Source organism: Arachis duranensis, chromosome 8 (assembly GCF_000817695.3).
Source record: "Arachis duranensis cultivar V14167 chromosome 8, aradu.V14167.gnm2.J7QH, whole genome shotgun sequence".
Classification (NCBI taxonomy): Eukaryota; Viridiplantae; Streptophyta; class Magnoliopsida; order Fabales; family Fabaceae; genus Arachis; species Arachis duranensis.
The window spans coordinates 42,935,658-42,952,829 of NC_029779.3; the positions used below are offsets into that span (position 1 = coordinate 42,935,658).

The window sequence follows — 17,172 nt, forward strand, 5'->3', positions numbered from 1 at the left end:
GGATTGACAGATTCAAGCCAGGAGGGGGCGTCAATGCAGGAGACAGAAAGGGAAAAATCTCCAGAAGCTGCAACTATGCTGGAACAATTGGACAGTTTGGTCCAAAAGATAGCAGCCAGTGCGGCAAAGGGAAAAGACAAAAGTCCGCAAATTCGGAGGGAGACTGGGGGAGAAAGTTCTGCTAAGTTTGAAACACCGGGGAGAACAAATGAAATTCCGGATGATATGAAAGAAAAGTGCTACATCTGGGGGACGAGAATGAAGGAGGATGCAAAGGGCAACACTAACGAGTTTGAGGAGATATGCACTCTGACTGGCCAAGGAGAATACATTTTGATGAGAACGCACCTTGCATCCCTCCAGGCAAAAAGTGATATAGAAAGTCAGGTAATTTTAGACTAACATTAATGTTTTTACACCAAAGTCAACTGCAATATTTATTAATTTAAAATTGATTTCTAGATTGTATCTGCCATCTGCCTCATCCTAAACCAGAAAAAGGAAAAGAGGTTTCATGCACAAATATACTGTCTCCCCCCAGATATTGTGGTAAGTGTTACTTCTACAAACTTTGGGTGTATTTTATGAAAGGGGTTTGGGTGTATTTTTTTAGCTTAGATTGGGTGTAAGTTGTTTATGTTCATGTTTTCATTTCTTGTATTGCAATTCTTGCAGAACATGGCACTTTCTGATCACCCAAACGGGAAATTCATATCTCCGAAAACGGACAACGAATTCAGGGTGGAAGCCTACCCCAATTTCATCCCCTTCATAGATAGGAAGAAATTAAGTTCGCATCCATATGTAAGTTTTTGTTTCGTAAATTTGTTAGTACGCTTATTTACTTATACGCCAGATAAAATAACAGACTGTTGAAATGTGGCAATCCTTCAGATTTTTGCTCCTGTTTGCCACTGGGGACATTGGTGGTTGTGGCTAATAAATACAAGAACGCGGAAATGTCAAATACTTGACCCGCTACACAAAAAAGCTCCAAGCCCTGAGAGAAAGAAGCTTAATAAATTCACTGTAAGTTGCCTCTGTCTTCTTTAATTTAATAGATAGGTCTATTTTGAAATTTGAGTTGGGTGTATATTCCATATTCGATTGGGTGTATCTTGTCCATTGATTCGGGTGTATTACTGACTTCTTTTGGTATTTAAGGGATATGTATTTTCGAGAATGATAGAATATGCCGGCGGGAAACCTCTCGAGAAAGGCGAGAAGGAGAAGGAAATAAAAGCCCCATATGTTAAAATTTCAGGCCAAAAAACAAGGTATAGATTTGTGACTCTGAACCTTAAACTTTCCTAAATGAGATTTGTAATTTTTTTTCTTCGTTTTCAGCTATGACTGCGCTATTTACGTAATGAAGTGGCTTGAGATAATAGAGCCGGAAAACATTAAAAAGGGGAAGTATGAATGGGATAACTGGACACAGGTAACTGTCTTTAGAACTATATAACTCTGTATTACTTTACTGAATTAATATTTCTGTTTAAACATAACATACTTTTTAATTGTAGGAGGAGGTGGACCACTACAGAGTAGAATATGCTTCGCGGATACTTTTCAGTGAGTTGAATATAAAGAGAGATGAGGCAATTAGAGAGAGTAGTGCTATAAGGCTGTCGAAGCCATCCTCTGTATTATTGAGTCCGTTTTGTCAGATTAATTCTAAGGATATAGAAACTGGGTAGCTTGTAAATTGAACAAATGATGTAAATGTTTGCCATTCAATTTATTCAATGTATATTTATTACCATAGTTAAACTATCTGTGCTGCTAAACTGTCTGTCATGTATTCAAAAACTGTATTACAGGTGGTAAAACATAAAGCAAAAAATCAAGGCATACGCATATTATAAATTGTTACACCCAACGCTAGACTAATAATACACCCGAGGTTGTGTCAAAATATACACCCAATTGTCTGTGCTGTATTCAAAATGAATGAATTACATCTTCTAAAATATGAAAAAAAAACATCAACTGAAATATACGCCCATAACCTGTGAATTTTTACAGCTCTTGTTCTATATGTATCTATATATGTGTCTATATGTAAATTGTCTATTAACAAAAAATACACCCAAAGGTAACAGGAATTTTACACCCATTCTCCCTATAATTATACACCCAAAGAGTTATCCCCTGCTGCTGGTACCCTGAACTGATAATTTATAACTTGTCCCTGGTATTGGCTGCTACTTGAATGCGCCGCTGATGCAGCATCAAACAGGTTTATCTGAATATAACACTCACGCATTAGCTAAACAATTAACTAGAAAAATAAACTCAATCGCCACAGATTTAAAGAACATTACATTTACCTCGCTTAAAACTTTTGTCTTCTTCTTCTTTGTGGCATTTGCAATCTGTTTCTCCAGCTTTGAACCTAGCCTGTTTTTTGGACGTCCTCTTGTTCGAATCCTTGGCGGGCTTTGAAGCTCGTTAACGGATTCCAAGTTGGCGTCTTCGTGGGATAAAGAGGATGTCCCCTTCCTTTTGGCTTTTACTGCTTCCATCTCGGCCATGACGTTGTCGTACGCACGGTGCAGAATTGCAGTCAGCTCCTCTGATTCGGAGGCAAATTCGCAAATATTTTGCGAACGAAAAACCAATTTTACCTCGGCTGCAACTGAGTTGTAGGTAACCGCGAACTTGTTGAATATTGAGCTGGAAACTTGTTCTCTGACTTCGTATACTGAATAGCCTAGAGCGGAATTCTTTAATCTGGTGATGCAATTCGCCTTTCCTCTGAATTGGGCTTGGACTTCCCTAAACTTTGCTTGGGTGTACGCATCTTGAAACTGAGTTTCGATGGAGGATTTGGTTGCACACGGTATGACCGTATGAAAATCTGCAGCATCTGATTCTCTCTCTGCTTGCTCCCTGCTTCCGAGGCAATTATCGTACTGTTTGACGAACTGAATGAGCGAGCTGTTACGGGTGATGTACTTGTTAAAAAATGAATGCATGCTCTCGCTCCTTTGTGTGCTTCTCATCCCTGCCCAGAAGTGGTGGTCTAGATAGATAGGAACCCATATGTGACGGTCTTCGTACAGATCTGCATAATACACCCAAACACACACAGTAAAATACACCCGAGAGTCAGTACAATTTACACCTCTGCTGCAGAATTTAAAAACACATTACCTGAGAGCCACTTGTTGTCGGCAAGACCAAAATTCACCAGAAAATCGTTCCAATTCCTATCGAATGAGTCTTTGCTGTGAGAGTTCCAAACAACATGGCTCATTTGTTGTTCGATATCGGCGTGTGCCTTGTACCCGTTTAATTTGCTTGGAATCTTCTTCATGATGTGCCAAATACACCAGCGGTGAACTGTTGTTGGCATACAGGCCTCTAAAGCCCTTTTCATTGATGCGCACTGATCGGTGAGAAACCCTTTCGGAGCGTTTCCTCCCATGCAACGAAGCCAGCATTGAAATAACCATTTGAATGATTCAATTTCTTCGTTCTTCATCAAAGAGCATCCGAGAAGTGTTGACTGGCCGTGGTGATTCACCCCGACAAAAGAACCACAGACCAAATTATACCTGAAACGAATTGCCATGGTCCAGAATGCAAAATCATTAGATACACCCCAAGGAATGCTTAGAATACACCCAATGACACAGCCAATATACACCTCTGCTGCGGATTAGTAAAAATAAATTAATTTAGCATCATAAAAAGGTACAGTTTGTTACCTGTTTGTATTGTAGGTGGTGTCGAATGAAATGACGTCTCCGAAATACTCACAGGCCGCTCTGCTTCTTGCGTCGGCCCAAAAGGCGAGCTTAATCGATTGATCCTCCTCGAGTTGGAGCTCGAAAAAGAAATTCGGATTCTTCTCTTTCATCCTTAACAAATATTTCCCGAATTCCTTTGCATCTTCTTGTTCGGAAACATTCCGCACTTCCCTGGTAATGTAATTCCTCACGTCCTTTTCGATAAAATTTAACTCGCAGTGACCACCGGCAGCCGCAACAAATGATTGGTAGGTTTTGCTTGGTCTGATACCGGCCTCGTCGTTATTCTCTATCGTACGACGAATGGACATGCTTAGTTTCCTGTGCTGTTTGAGCATCTCTGCTTTGCTTGGACAGCAGGGGTGTGAATGATCCAGCACAACCTTTGAAATGATCCAAGCACCGACATCCTTCAATGTGTGTATATAAATTCTTGCAGGACAGTTTAAACCGGCTGTCGGATTGGTCTTGTCGGTTGGAGATATTTTAGATTTCCATTTTCCCTCTCTGCTACATGTAATCAGTTGATTCTTAATCTCGTTTCCCTTCCTATTTGTGCAACGAACTTTTGTAGAGAAACCTGCAGCCTTGGCGTAGTTCCTGTAAAATTTTCCGGCATCTTCAAGGGTCCTAAAGGTCATTCCGACCTTCGGAACAAGCTCGTCATCAACAACAGAGAGAGGCTGCACAATAAACCATCAGAACTGTGAATACACCCATAGATATGATACAAAATACACCCAATCATGTCTTATATGATACACCCGAACCGAAACAACTCAACCACAGAATGACCTTTAAAGCTCTTTAAAGCCATAAACTGCAGAATACACCATCTCAAAAACTAAAAACACACACAATCATGTCTCATATAATACATATAATACAACTGAACAACAACAACTCAATTAAAAATAACAAAAAACCAGTAAAGTGTATATACACCCCACACTAATAGCTAAAATACACCCAAAGCAGATATAGATCTACACCCGAGCGTCTGCTATAAATTCCAGTTAGTTAAACAATGTTCAGCAATTTTTAAACTACACAATGCTATACAAATTACTGTAAATCAAACCTCAGGAACTTCGTTAGATTCAAATTCATAATCCACATCGCCTGGATTCAGCGCAGAATCTGAGCTTGAAGGATCCATTATCTTCAAAACGAGTTCGAACTTTGATTTCAGAAAACAACAAATCAACAGAGAAAACGAAGCTCGAGTTGCAGAGAGAGAAAAAGAGAACGTAAACGAAGAACATACCAGTGAGAAAAGAAGAGGAAAAGATCGATGGAGAAGAACGAGCGAAAACGCGCGAGAAGAAGAAGAAGCAAATCTCAAAATAACGAAAACGAAGAAGGAAACAAATATTTTAAATTTGGAAGTTAGATATACGCGGCATATTATAAAGCGCGTGTAATCAACGTGGCTGGAGGAGCGAGTATATGATAATAAACTTGTAAAGCATACAAGCCCTAATGGCTTGTATGCAGAGCTTTTCCGTTTAATTATTTCTTCTCTTAAATCTTCTAATTTACTTTTTTCCATTAGGTGACACTTTTCTTTGTGAATATTTACGGTTTTAAGATAAAAGTATGGTTTTAGAATTTGTAGCTTATATTTTACCACATAAACACATCTTTAAAACAACATCTTTACCATATATTTCTCCATAACGAAAACGCAACTTTTATAATTCTATAGAAACTTTCATAATTCTATAGAAACGCGGGAGAGATATGACGGATTAAGGATTGCACGTAAACCGTAAACCTAGAGTACAGCAGTTTATATTGAAAAGCGTGCAACCGCTATATCCTACAGCGATTAAAGAAGAAACCGCGACACTCTTACAACAATTTCTTCGCATGTTTCATTTCAATTCAATCTATATCTTTTTATTTAATCATCATGTTATCCTATATACTATATAAAATATATTGTTATCATTATTCTATAATATCATCACTATTATATAATAAATTTATATTGTTTATTTTATTCCTTTTTTATACATTATTCACGTCCCAATTCAATATATTCTTAGTTTTGTGTTTCTTTCTTCTTTTTGATAATCATTTTATTATATATCATAAAAAGTATTTCAAGTATTATAGTAATTTTAATTATTAATCTCAACTATAATATATATAATATATAATTAAAATTAATAGTTAAAATTACTAAAACGTTTAAAACATCAGAGTACTCAAAATATTTTTTATATAGTAATATAATATATCAATATATATACAAATTATTTTGTATGGTTTTAGACTTAGTTTCTCTTCAATGCATGATTTATTTTATTCGAAAGAATTTATAAAATTTAAGGAATATTTTTTTAAGAGTATATAAAGAATAGCTTTTTGTTCGGATATTTTTTTAATTACCTTACCTTATTTGTTACATCACACCCCTAGAATGACAATGTCCGAGAATCGACAACAACTGCTTCATATAACACTTAATCAGACCAAAAATAACCTCCTCTGTCAAATTCAAATTTTGATGTGATCTCCATTAACTATCATTCATTCATCTAGATTTAGAAATAACACAAACAATAAATCTCATAACATATATAATTAAATAAGCCAGAGAAACAAATCACCAAAAAACAAATGAAAAAGAGCATAATTTGTTGAATAAACTAAATGAATTCTAAGATAATTAGACAACATCAACATCTCCTTCCCCACAAGACCCTACCATATCTTAGCATTCACCCTTTAAGTGTCAACAGGCCTTTAAGTGTCAACAGGCCCCTACTGTAACCTTGGCTTTGAAATAATGATTCAATAACTAATAGCAATTTAACCAAAAGAAATTCTATAACCAAGGAAAATAAGCTCAAAATTTTTACAAAGAAAAAGACTAACAAAGGCTTAAAAAGAGCAAAAGTGTCAACTGCGTTGGAAATTTGGAATTGCATATTTTTCTCTATCAATAAAGGCTTATATAAATTATAATCAACAAGGTACCAATAATTTATGAAATTTAAAAATTATACAGAAACGAATTTGAATGTTTGTCGATCATATATCATTTTATAAATGCCACAATAAAATTAAGAAAAGATCAAGACATCAACAAAGGTAAAATCTATCTCAAATTCCAAACACCTTATGTGAAAATTCTTAACTTAAAAAAAAGTAAAAATATAAAATTCAGAAAAGTAAAATATTAAAATATCAAAAAAGAAAGAAGAGTGAAAGAAAGAGCAAGAGGAAAAGCCACAAGTTAAATAGATACATCACTTATTCCTCTTGACTCATGCTCTTATTGATTCATCTATTCTCTTTGACTAAAACTTGATATTTTCTCAATTTTGTGAATGAAAAAGATTATAACCTAAAAAAGTACAAAATGATATATGAACATTGAAATCCTACTAACATGTCTAACTTTATTTAATAGCGGAATAAACACATCAGTATTCAAAATCTGATCGCCAATGAAAAACAAGTAATCATAGCAGAGGGAACAACAATAAAACAAAGCATACATGAACAGGTTGAAGTTAGTCATTCTTGTTCGAATGCTGTTGTTGGGTTGCTTGGATTCGTCCCACCAGCTAGCTTGGGCTCTTTCCTTGGAGAGATGCAATCTGTAACGTAATTTTGTTCTCAAGTCTTAAGAATAACAAGTCTTTTAAAAAATAAAGAAAATTTATTCACCAAATCCCTAACAATGTTTTGATGGATATAATTTAATGGTAACTCTTACAGAATAACAAGAAGCATGCTGACAAAAGCAACATTATACCTTTGGAATATGGATGTTTGCGAGGCATTCCCTTTCTGAGGGAGAAAAGAAAGGAGGTGTCGAGCACTTGAACGCGGTCACCTAAGAAATAAGGCCTCGTATCGAAGACTCGATTCACGAGTACACGCACAGATAAGAACCTTTGCTGCTGCTCCTCTTGTACCAACCCTAATTCAACTACTAAAATGCAAAAGGATGGAATGCCTTCTGCGAGACCAGAGATGGTAACACATACTTTGTTGTTGCCAAGGTCAACCAAGTTGAGATTGGAGGAAAAATCATCAAAGAAGGATGGTTGGATCGCCTCACACAACTCATCAAGGTCTTGATGGCGAAGAATGCAATAATCGTTATTATCCACCAGCAAAGCCTGTATGTCATATTTCACACCACGTATAAGACCCTTCACTTTCCATGTCAGCACCACACTGCCATCGCCTACATCCCCAAGGGACGGCACACGCAGGAAAAGAGCATAACCAGGATCAAAAGATGTGCGCTCCAGTTTAATCCATGCTTTAGGTTGGGGATCGTAGAGATATGCAATTCCTGGTGCGGACAGGCGATGCAAAAAGAATTTATCATTTAGCACAAAACAAAGAGGAAAATTACAATAATCAGAGTTGACTTCGGTTGGAGGATCGGGCGCGGAATGCCAGTTCGGGGGACGGGGATTGGGACATAAAACCCATAACCTCGTCTTTCTTCCTAACAGTGGTACCGCACCAAGCTCCAACAAGTAAACCTCATCTTTAATGTTTGCAAGGAAAAGGAAGTCTTCGGTCGGTAGCGGAGGGATTGCGCCCGTCTCTACTGCCTCAGATATGCCCAACGTGTTGCCACCGACATAGGAGATTTGGTAGATCTTGGTGCCAGACTCGGTTTGCTTACCGACTAAGAAAAATTTCGAGTCGAAGATAAAGTGATCCGGCATGCTGGACTCTGGAAGATTCAAACAGAAATCAAACGGAGCCTGCTCAAGATGGGATTTCCAATCCCTATCCTCATTCTTCCCCAATTTTTCTAACTTCTCAACGCGGATGCCAAAGATGTAGTCGTCTGTCACCATCCACAGGCATTCTCCTGTTTCCGCCGACTCCATCATCAACAATATGAACACAGAGAAGAAAGGATTTATTTGTTTGTGATGTAGAAGGCTGGGAGATAGAAGGCAGACGTAGGCTAGGGTTTCGGTTATTGAAGATCGTATGCAAACCCCGCTTTTTCTCACCCAGCCAATCCTTTGGTCCGCGAAAAACAAAAATTCAAGATAAATCTTGTTCGAAATAAATTAAAAAATATATTTATTTTTCAAAACAAATAATTTTATCCATAAGTTTTAGAACACATTTTTTTGGACTTTGAAACAAGGCCGTCCACTGTAATAACGAACTTTAATAATTTTATAAAATTCGCTCACTTAAATGGCAAATTTTATGTTAATCAGCGGTAAATTTTTTTTCACATATAATATATATCCACATATATTGATTGTTCTTTATTCACATTTATATTCATCTTCTTTTTTCCTACATTTTTTGTTATTATATTTTTTATAATATCTGAAATACCATTATTATGAATTCATTATAATGGTAAAATTACTTTTGATGAAGATGAATCCGTTATATTTATTTTTGTACAACCAACATTTGTATACTTGCTGATTGAGTGTGAGAGTACAAAACATGAAGAGAGTGAAAAAAATCTATTCTACATATTCAATGGAAGTGAACGGCACTTTAATTTATAAAAGGTATTTATTTTTTTATTTTCTTATTTTTTGCTCGATATTTTGTTTATATTATTTTTATATGTAAACATGACTTTTAACAATCTTTCATTTGACCAAGGTATCGAATACGTGAAGAAGACATACAACTAATTAGGAGTTGGCATAATCATTTTCCAAACATCCATTTATTGGAGTTATTTTTGCTTCTCTTTAATGTGTATAATGACATCGTCGAAAGTTGGTGTTGAGAATGCATCATCGGCAGTAATAAGAACAAACATCAAAAGGTTGATTTGAACATGCCACTGAAAGAGAGTCAAGACGAGAGAAATCCTCATGATTATAATGATGTGTGTTGGAAGTAGATCATGAAAGTCATGATGGTTCTGTGGTTGGAGACCCAAAACAAGATCATTACTAAGTTCATCTTGTGTCTGGTGATGAAGATGTAGATGCCAAACCAATAGACATACCGGAGGAAGAAGATGAAGAGTTAAACAACTTCACAGTGTCACAAGTTGCGCTAACCCAGTCTACTATTTTCAGACCATACGATCATCTTGCTTACTATTCAACGTTGAACCTTGACGCAATGAATGTAGATTGGTCTTTTGGTTAAGGAGAGTCCGAGGATGATCCAACGCATGATCTTGAGATTGGACAACAATTCGACAACAAAGAAGCCGTGATGGCGGTAAAGATGTATAGCATCAGGCGAGCTATGGAGTATATGATAGTAAAAAGTGACCAGTTGAAGTATGATGCACATTACACTTAGAGAAATGGAACATACGCATTGCATATTGTCAAAAACAAGAGAAATGGGAGGTTAGGAGGAGATACGATAGTCCCCATTCTTGCATGCAAATAACATTAGGCAGAACCATAGAAAGTCGGATTCGAAGGTGATAACTGAACACGTATTCTATTATTCTCTATAGTGAAGACAGATCCTACGATCAGCATAAGAGTTCTCCAAAGAGCAGTTGAAAATCACTTTAGTTACAAGACATCTTATAAAAAAAAAGTTTCACTTGTAGAGCAGAGAATGAAGGATTACCATGGTGTTCATAACACGCAGCGGGAGTAATAAAATAATCCTAAAAATCTATTTTATACTTAAACTTTATTCCAATAATAAACAATATATAGATCAGATCTAAATACCTGTGTGTACGCTAGTAAGAATCACTTTCCCCTTCGATGGTACAAAGGCGCTATGCGTATCCACACCGAGACCAACTTTTGCTGTCAACTCCTTGATTAATGGACATCTGATATAAATTGAGAAACCTCTTGCAACTCTTTGCATGTTATAAAATTCTTCTCCAAGAATTAGGCTCACATATATTTATGTGTGTAGAGGTAAAGGAATAAAAACCATTGTTATTCTCTCACCTTTCCTCTACTCTTGGCATACATATAAATAGTATGAGATTTGTTACGAATTTTAAATTTAATTCTCAATTCAAATTTAAATCATATCTTGAAATTCTAAATCTGAATCATTCAAATTTATGAATCATATCATAACTCAATTTGAAACAGAATTAATTAGAATCTCATCCAAATTTAGAAATAGAATAACTAATTATTCTCAAATCTCATTCAATATTCTCAATTATCATATTATTATTATATTCTTGGTGCTAGCAAAAAATATAATAATATTTCAATTTGAATTAATATAATTATTTATTTGATCAAATCAAAATAATAATTAAATAATTCTATAGCAAAGATTAGAACACTCATTAGTGGATGACCCCATAGGTTCAATATTAAGCAGGTAGTAAATTAGTCATACTAAATTTACTAATTAAGGTTGGCGTCTAGCAACACTTCTCAACGACCCGATAGTATGAAGTAATATATTTTTGGAAAATGCTCTTTGTACACTAAAATTAACCACTAGAATCAGCCACTAATGTATTTGTGTATAAATACATATGTGGTTTCATTTATTTTTAATGTGTATTTATATTTCAACATGTATTTTATACTAGTGGCTGATTTTGGTGTACACGTAACATAACCCTATATTTTTACTAAGAACCTTAGAAAAACAAAGTATAATTCTTTCCATCTTTCCAACTCTTGGTTAACCTTAGAGTATGGCTTAATTGTCAAACTCTAACTTGTTACAATTATTATAATAAACTGTGAAAGACTTAAGAAACTCATTTCTTCATTCATTCAATCCCCTTGACCAAGGTTTTAATCATTTCAGTCATTATAATCATAGAGCTCAAACTCTTTATCGAGAGTTGATGGATTTTTTATTGACTAATCATTAATTCTACAAGTATTTAAATCATACCCAATATCCATTCAACTAGCACCTTAGGGTATTAAGTATCCGGAATCAAAGTATAATAAATACATTATTAATTACTATGATAGTCGCAGGTCAAAGGAAACTCTATTACTATATTCATCTTGAGAATATCCTATTGACAAATATGCGGTAATTATAACCATTATAAATTCACAGAGTGAGTCAGTTTAATGGTCATATCTCTATATGCACCATATATATATAATTTAATTAATGAGATCTATTAATCTTCATCCAATGAAGACCATTATATATATATTGATATTTTCGGATTATTAATGTCCTTTTTAATAATTCTATGACCAAGAACAATTTAGATTAAATTATAAAAGATTTATCTCTCAATATTATGATCACTATCATAATGATAAATCTCTAAATTTAATCAAAGACCTTCTTATATTAACATTTTAATATAATAACAATAACAAATTATTTGACACATGATTGATTGGATTGTGGTCATACTCCTTATTCCCAACAATCTCCCACTTGCACGAGAGACAATCATGATAGATTGGATCTTAGGCATACTATTATCTCAGTAATCTCTCACTTGCACTAGAGCCAATCAATCATGTGTATAATTTTTAATGCACATTTGTATTTTTTAAAACTCTTTTGACCTTAAACACCTTAACTTTTGAGCACATGTGCTTGACCTTTTGCAAGATACGCCTAGTGCATAATAAATATCACGTTTTCTCAAAATATGAAATCTCCCACTACAATAGTGTATAATTTTATTTTAAGGGCAATCCTTATTAAACATGATTATAAAAAAATCTAAGTAACTATTAGATCTATTTTTATAGAATTGTATCATTATACAAATAGGCTACTTTTTCAAAATATTAGTTTTATGATCAAACCTTTTATACTTTCCAGAGAAAGTATATCATCTGTTGAGTGGTAAACAATTTTAATAAAAGTAATAATACTCCCACTTTTTCTTTGTAAATACAAAATTTCTCTTGACATTGTATAAATCAAACTTTTTTATTGTCTTGACTTTATCAAGTTCTATTTGTTCACCTTATCATGCTGGACTCTGGAAGATTCAAACAGAAATCAAACGGAGCCTGCTCAAGATGGGATTTCCAATCCCTATCCTCATTCTTCCCCAATTTTTCTAACTTCTCAACGCGGATGCCAAAGATGTAGTCGTTTGTCACCATCCACAGGCATGCTTCTGTTTCCGCCGACTCCATCATCAATCGAAAATTTTTGCCAAACTTTAAGAACAAAAAATATACTTTACCCTTAAAAATAAGACTGAAGACACTATCATCGACAGGCGATCAAGATTTTGAATACAAGATTAACCGGCAAATATCGAGTAAATCCGCAAAATGGTCCCTCAAATTGAGCCCGTGCACCAATGTTACTCCTCACTTTTGAAATGCTCTAATTGCACCCTCCAAATTGAGCTCCATGCGAAATCCTGCTCATTCCACCCAATTCCGACATGACTCAGCAGCCGGAGCGCTGAGCTGGCGGTTCAGGGTCCACGTAGGCATCACAATGACAGATCATACTTGGTCTTGAAGACGGTGTTTGCATCACAATGCCTGAAGTTGGGATACTTTCTCACTTTCTTCAGCAGCTTACTAGCAACCCAGTTACGATTGGCTACTCTATTCTTATCCTCCCTTGCACAGGTATGATCATCTCTAAAAGTCTTCACTTGCCAGCAAGTATCGTCTCGGTCCTTGGAAGCAAAGATAACCGAACTGCAATCCTTCACCTTGCAAACTGCCCTAAGCCTCTTCCTATCGTTCTTATTGAATCGAATACGCCTTCCCTCCTGGATGGTGTACTCCTTAACAGCCTCTTTAAAATCTCACTTCGTATTAAACTTCATTCCAACCTCTAAGTAAAGCTCCCCAAACCTAGCCCCCTCCCTAAAAACTGAAAACACCTCATCAGATTCAATCTCATATTCTAATTCGTCTTCAGAATTCGGTGGGGTTTTCATCTCCAATGAATGCCAAGAGTTGGCACCATCAGAATCAGTCCCAAGATCGTATGCATTATAATCATCATTCTTACCAGTTCCTACGAATCCAAGATCCACTTCAACATCAGAATCATCCTCCACAAAAGCATCGTCATCAACACAAATCTTCTCTTTCATCTTATTCTTCCCCTTACCCTTATCCTGTGAAACATTCTTATTACTTTTTTTCTTCTTACCATTTACCTTACGTGAAGGAACAGGGTCCGCAGCACATGAATCAGATGAGTTGTCTTCCCTTACTGGTTTATAGGGCTCATCTTCTGAACTATCATCAGAATTAGAGGAGTCCTCATTAGAGGACATCAACATCACTGGCATCTTGCTACCCTGCCTCCTTTTCTAAGCATTTGTACCTCCTATCCCAGTTGCAAACCTCAGGCAATACCTCCTATGAACTTTTGTCTGATTTGGTTTCAGGGTGTTCTTGTCCTTCTTTTTAAGTTTTGTTCAATCGGCACCTTAACAGATGCTTTAACCCCTTCCTCCCTAGGTCGTCTCACATTATCAGTAGGATTCTTTTCATCATTTGGCCTAGCACCATCGTGTGGGGCAGCTGCAACATTTTCTTTTGCTTGCGTCCCAAGGTCTCTTACTTGATCATTAACGTATACCATAACCTCCTTCCCTTGTATAAGTTCAGGTGATGAAACCTCATGTTCAATGTAGATATCAACAAGACCCTCATTCTTTGCACCCATCTCACATATCTCTCTTAGGTCTGCATCACTATTCAACTTCCTCAATCCCTCCCCTATGTTCTTTCCAGGTACAAGCCACCAAACTTCCTTCATTCTGTCATAACCTAGCTCTTTATAATAGTTTCTCAGGTAAAATACATCCAGCCTATCCACCTCAACATCACCAAGACAGTTTCTGTTGTCCGGATAGTAACCAATCTTTTCATCCACACCATTTTCGAAAGTTCCTCCATGATGAAACATAATGTCTAGTACTTCATCCATCTGCAAGAGAAGTAAACAAATAAATTAAACACATGCAACAATAACTTTTGACCATAACTAGACAACCGTATCATTAGAGGAAAGAGCCCTTGTTGGATACATAAAAAAAAAAAAACAGAGCAACTCAAATCCCATGCTAACATCGTAACCACAAAAAATCTAACAACATAGAAATCTCAACAAAACATCAAACGAAGATGAAATCTCCTTCAATCAACACATCACGTGAAGAGCCATCAATGAAAACCCAAAAAAAATTTAAACTTCAACTACACACTGTATTTCTAACCTTGTTGTAGCTGACGATGATGATACCCTCTGCTTCAACAACTTCGTACGGTTGACGTCCTTCCTTCTCCTGCCAACGAACTCATACAAGCACTAACCAGAACGTGCCCTAGTGTGATAGCATTCTCTGGACGAAAGGGAGAAGAAACGTTTGAAGAGAAGTAGGAGAAAGACTAACGAATGATCAACCCTCTCCCCAAGCAACCTTTGAATTCCCCTTCATCACAAAACGACATTGTTCTGATTCATCAACCCCCTCTAAACAAAACGACGTCGTTCAGGTGGCCTACGTGGACCATAAACCGCCAGCTCAGCGCTCCGGTTGCTGAGTCATGTCGGAATTGGGTGGGAGGACCAGGATTTCGCACGGAGCTCAATTTGGAGGGTGCAATTAGAGCATTTCAAAAGTGAGGGGTAACATTGGTGCACGGACCCAATCTGAGAGACCATTTTGGGAATTTACTCGGCAAATATCATTATCAAAAACGGTTCAGTTGTTCTTCAAAATCAATCTACAAAATACAAGATTAACCGGCAAAACGGTTAAACCCGACCGTTTTTTGAAAGGTTTGGCTCGCTCTTCTACTATTCAAAACGGCGCCGTTTTATGTAAACAAAAAAGCCACCGAGCAGATCAAAGGCAACCCTAAACCCTATCAGAGCAATCACCACCAGAAGCCCTAGCCGCCACCGTCTCCATCACTGATCTCCTCTACTTGGCCAGAGGGTGTCGTCGCCGCCGGGATTGTGATAGAAAGCGTGCCGTCGTCGCCAAAAGTGGTCTCTATCGATCAGCCCTCTTCTCTCCGTCGCGCTCGGAGTTCTTCTCCTCGCCGTCGCGTCTCTCTTCAAGCTCTCTGTTTCTCTCCGAGCTCACTCTGTCTCTGTCTTATCAGTCTCATTGAGAGCTGCACGAGAATTAGATTTGGATTTGGTATTAAATTTGGATATATTCGTAATCTTAATAAGGGTCACTTCTTAGGATTATGAGAAATCCAATAGATTTCGTTTGGGTGTTCTTGTGTTAGGATTAGTCTCCAAATATGCCCTATGGAAGCTATGAAATATGAAATAGAAATTGCTTCCAATTTTCATGCTTTTTGTCCTGATATAATATAATTGCTTTGTGCTACCGCTGCTGCTACTTCCATCATTCAAATCAAGAGCATGTGCTTTGTTTTGATGTCAAGAATAGTAAATGGCATGTTCTTACTTCTTGGTTGGCATGTAGTTTTTACTCCTCCAAATATGTAAATATGATTCTGTTTTGCGGGGTGAATTTTATTTATTTATTTTTATTAATGCTTCTGAGGTGATCAGGGCTGATTTGATTCTACTAATTTTGAACACTAGGTTTGAATTAGGATTTTTGTTTAGCAGATGTTAATTAGCCTTGGAAGTTGAGGCATCCTTTGATTTTAGTGCTACATCTTCAATTCAACTCAATGCGCCAAATTGTTTATGTTGGAATTTTTATGATTCTAAGTTGTTTATGCAATGATTCTAATTCTGAATTGTTTATGCTGATTTTTCTGATTTGTTGATTCTGGTTGTTGATTTTTCTGATTTGAGTTGTTGATGGTGGTGTGGTGCAGTACTTCACTGCATTGTTTATGTTGGAATTTTTCTCTGAATTGTTGTTTATGCTGATTTTTTTTATTCTGAGTTGTTTATGCTGATTTTTCTGATTCCGATTTGTCATTTATGCGCATTTTGATTTTTATTAGTTATAAATTTTAATGTTTGAAGATGTTTGTGAACTTTTAATGATAAATTATGGATAATTTATTAGGTAAAATAAAATCATTAAATTTAAATATTTAAAATTATATATTAATTTTTTAATAATTATATTTTATATTTTATTTTAAGCACGTTCCGGGGCTGGTCGTCGCCTCGCCGTCAGCAGCTAGTCCTGGTTTAGTGAGTTCTAACAAATTCCTCTTTTCTTTCTTGCTTAATTTTGTTGTTGTAATTCATCTTTGCACCTTGATTTTATTGCTGAAAGTTGAATATTTTGCTGAAAATATCACTGGGCTAATTTTTTTTGGCTGAAAATCCTCACTGAGTGGAATTGTTTACTGATTATCATCACCGAATCTTGAATCTGTTGCTGTCTTGTTAAAAAAATCACCTAGCTAAATTTTTTGTTGCTGTAATTCGTTAATGCACCTTGACTTTGTTGCTAAAAGTTGAATTTGTTGCTGAAAATATCACTGAACTAATTTTTTTGAGTGAATACCCCATCCGGCCCCTGACAATTATCTCGAAAGGACAACGAGGCCCCCAAGAAAAAAAA

At 36.1% G+C, this 17,172-nt stretch overlaps 3 protein-coding genes and 1 long non-coding RNA gene across 12 annotated transcripts in view; all 4 read right to left on the reverse strand.

Annotated features, from left to right (window-relative positions):
* LOC127741098 (uncharacterized) overlaps positions 1-6,699 on the reverse strand; it is an 18,509-nt gene extending 11,810 nt beyond the window's left edge. Inside the window, exon 1 of the long non-coding RNA XR_008002031.1 lies at positions 6,161-6,699. This is a non-coding gene — a long non-coding RNA (uncharacterized LOC127741098). The remainder of the gene's footprint in view (positions 1-6,160) is intronic.
* Positions 1-8,789, reverse strand: part of LOC107462951 (uncharacterized) — a 43,656-nt gene extending 34,867 nt beyond the window's left edge. For 5 of the 9 annotated variants that reach the window (XR_008002026.1, XR_008002027.1, XR_008002024.1 and 2 more), the window contains exon 1: positions 7,531-8,786. Coding sequence is in view for 3 of the 9 variants with exons in the window: in XM_052252617.1 (XP_052108577.1) it covers positions 7,531-8,635 (1,105 nt within the window). In the remaining 6 variants the exon portion in view is untranslated. Of the gene's footprint in view, positions 1-7,270; positions 7,373-7,530 lie in introns of all 9 variants that reach the window. The other 4 variants (XR_008002029.1, XR_008002028.1, XM_016081640.3 and 1 more) reach the window with 3 other exon arrangements.
* Positions 1,944-2,581, reverse strand: LOC127741097 (uncharacterized). Its single transcript, XM_052252622.1, has 2 exons — positions 2,334-2,581; positions 1,944-2,248 (listed from the first exon to the last, which is right to left on the reverse strand). Exons 1-2 carry the CDS (start codon positions 2,535-2,537, stop codon positions 2,132-2,134), a joined length of 321 nt encoding a protein of 106 aa, XP_052108582.1. The 5' UTR covers positions 2,538-2,581; the 3' UTR covers positions 1,944-2,131.
* LOC127741095 (protein FAR-RED IMPAIRED RESPONSE 1-like) lies at positions 3,059-3,898 on the reverse strand. The gene is made up of 2 exons (XM_052252620.1): positions 3,717-3,898; positions 3,059-3,563 (listed from the first exon to the last, which is right to left on the reverse strand). The coding sequence occupies exons 1-2, from the start codon at positions 3,866-3,868 to the stop codon at positions 3,125-3,127; spliced, it is 591 nt and encodes a 196-aa protein (XP_052108580.1). The 5' UTR covers positions 3,869-3,898; the 3' UTR covers positions 3,059-3,124.
* Positions 8,790-17,172: the final 8,383 nt, after the last annotated feature.

Bases quoted from the DNA above. Each gene is read 5' to 3' on its own strand.
- LOC127741095 (XM_052252620.1), bottom strand. From the start codon at position 3,868: ATGAAAGAGAAGAATCCGAATTTCTTTTTCGAGCTCCAACTCGAGGAG. The intron at 3,564-3,716 runs GTAACAAACTGT...AATTCGTTTCAG, and splicing joins ACCACCTACAATACAAACAG to GTATAATTTGGTCTGTGGTT.
- LOC127741097 (XM_052252622.1), bottom strand. From the start codon at position 2,537: ATGGCCGAGATGGAAGCAGTAAAAGCCAAAAGGAAGGGGACATCCTCT. The intron at 2,249-2,333 runs GTAAATGTAATG...TGTTATATTCAG, and splicing joins AGACAAAAGTTTTAAGCGAG to ATAAACCTGTTTGATGCTGC.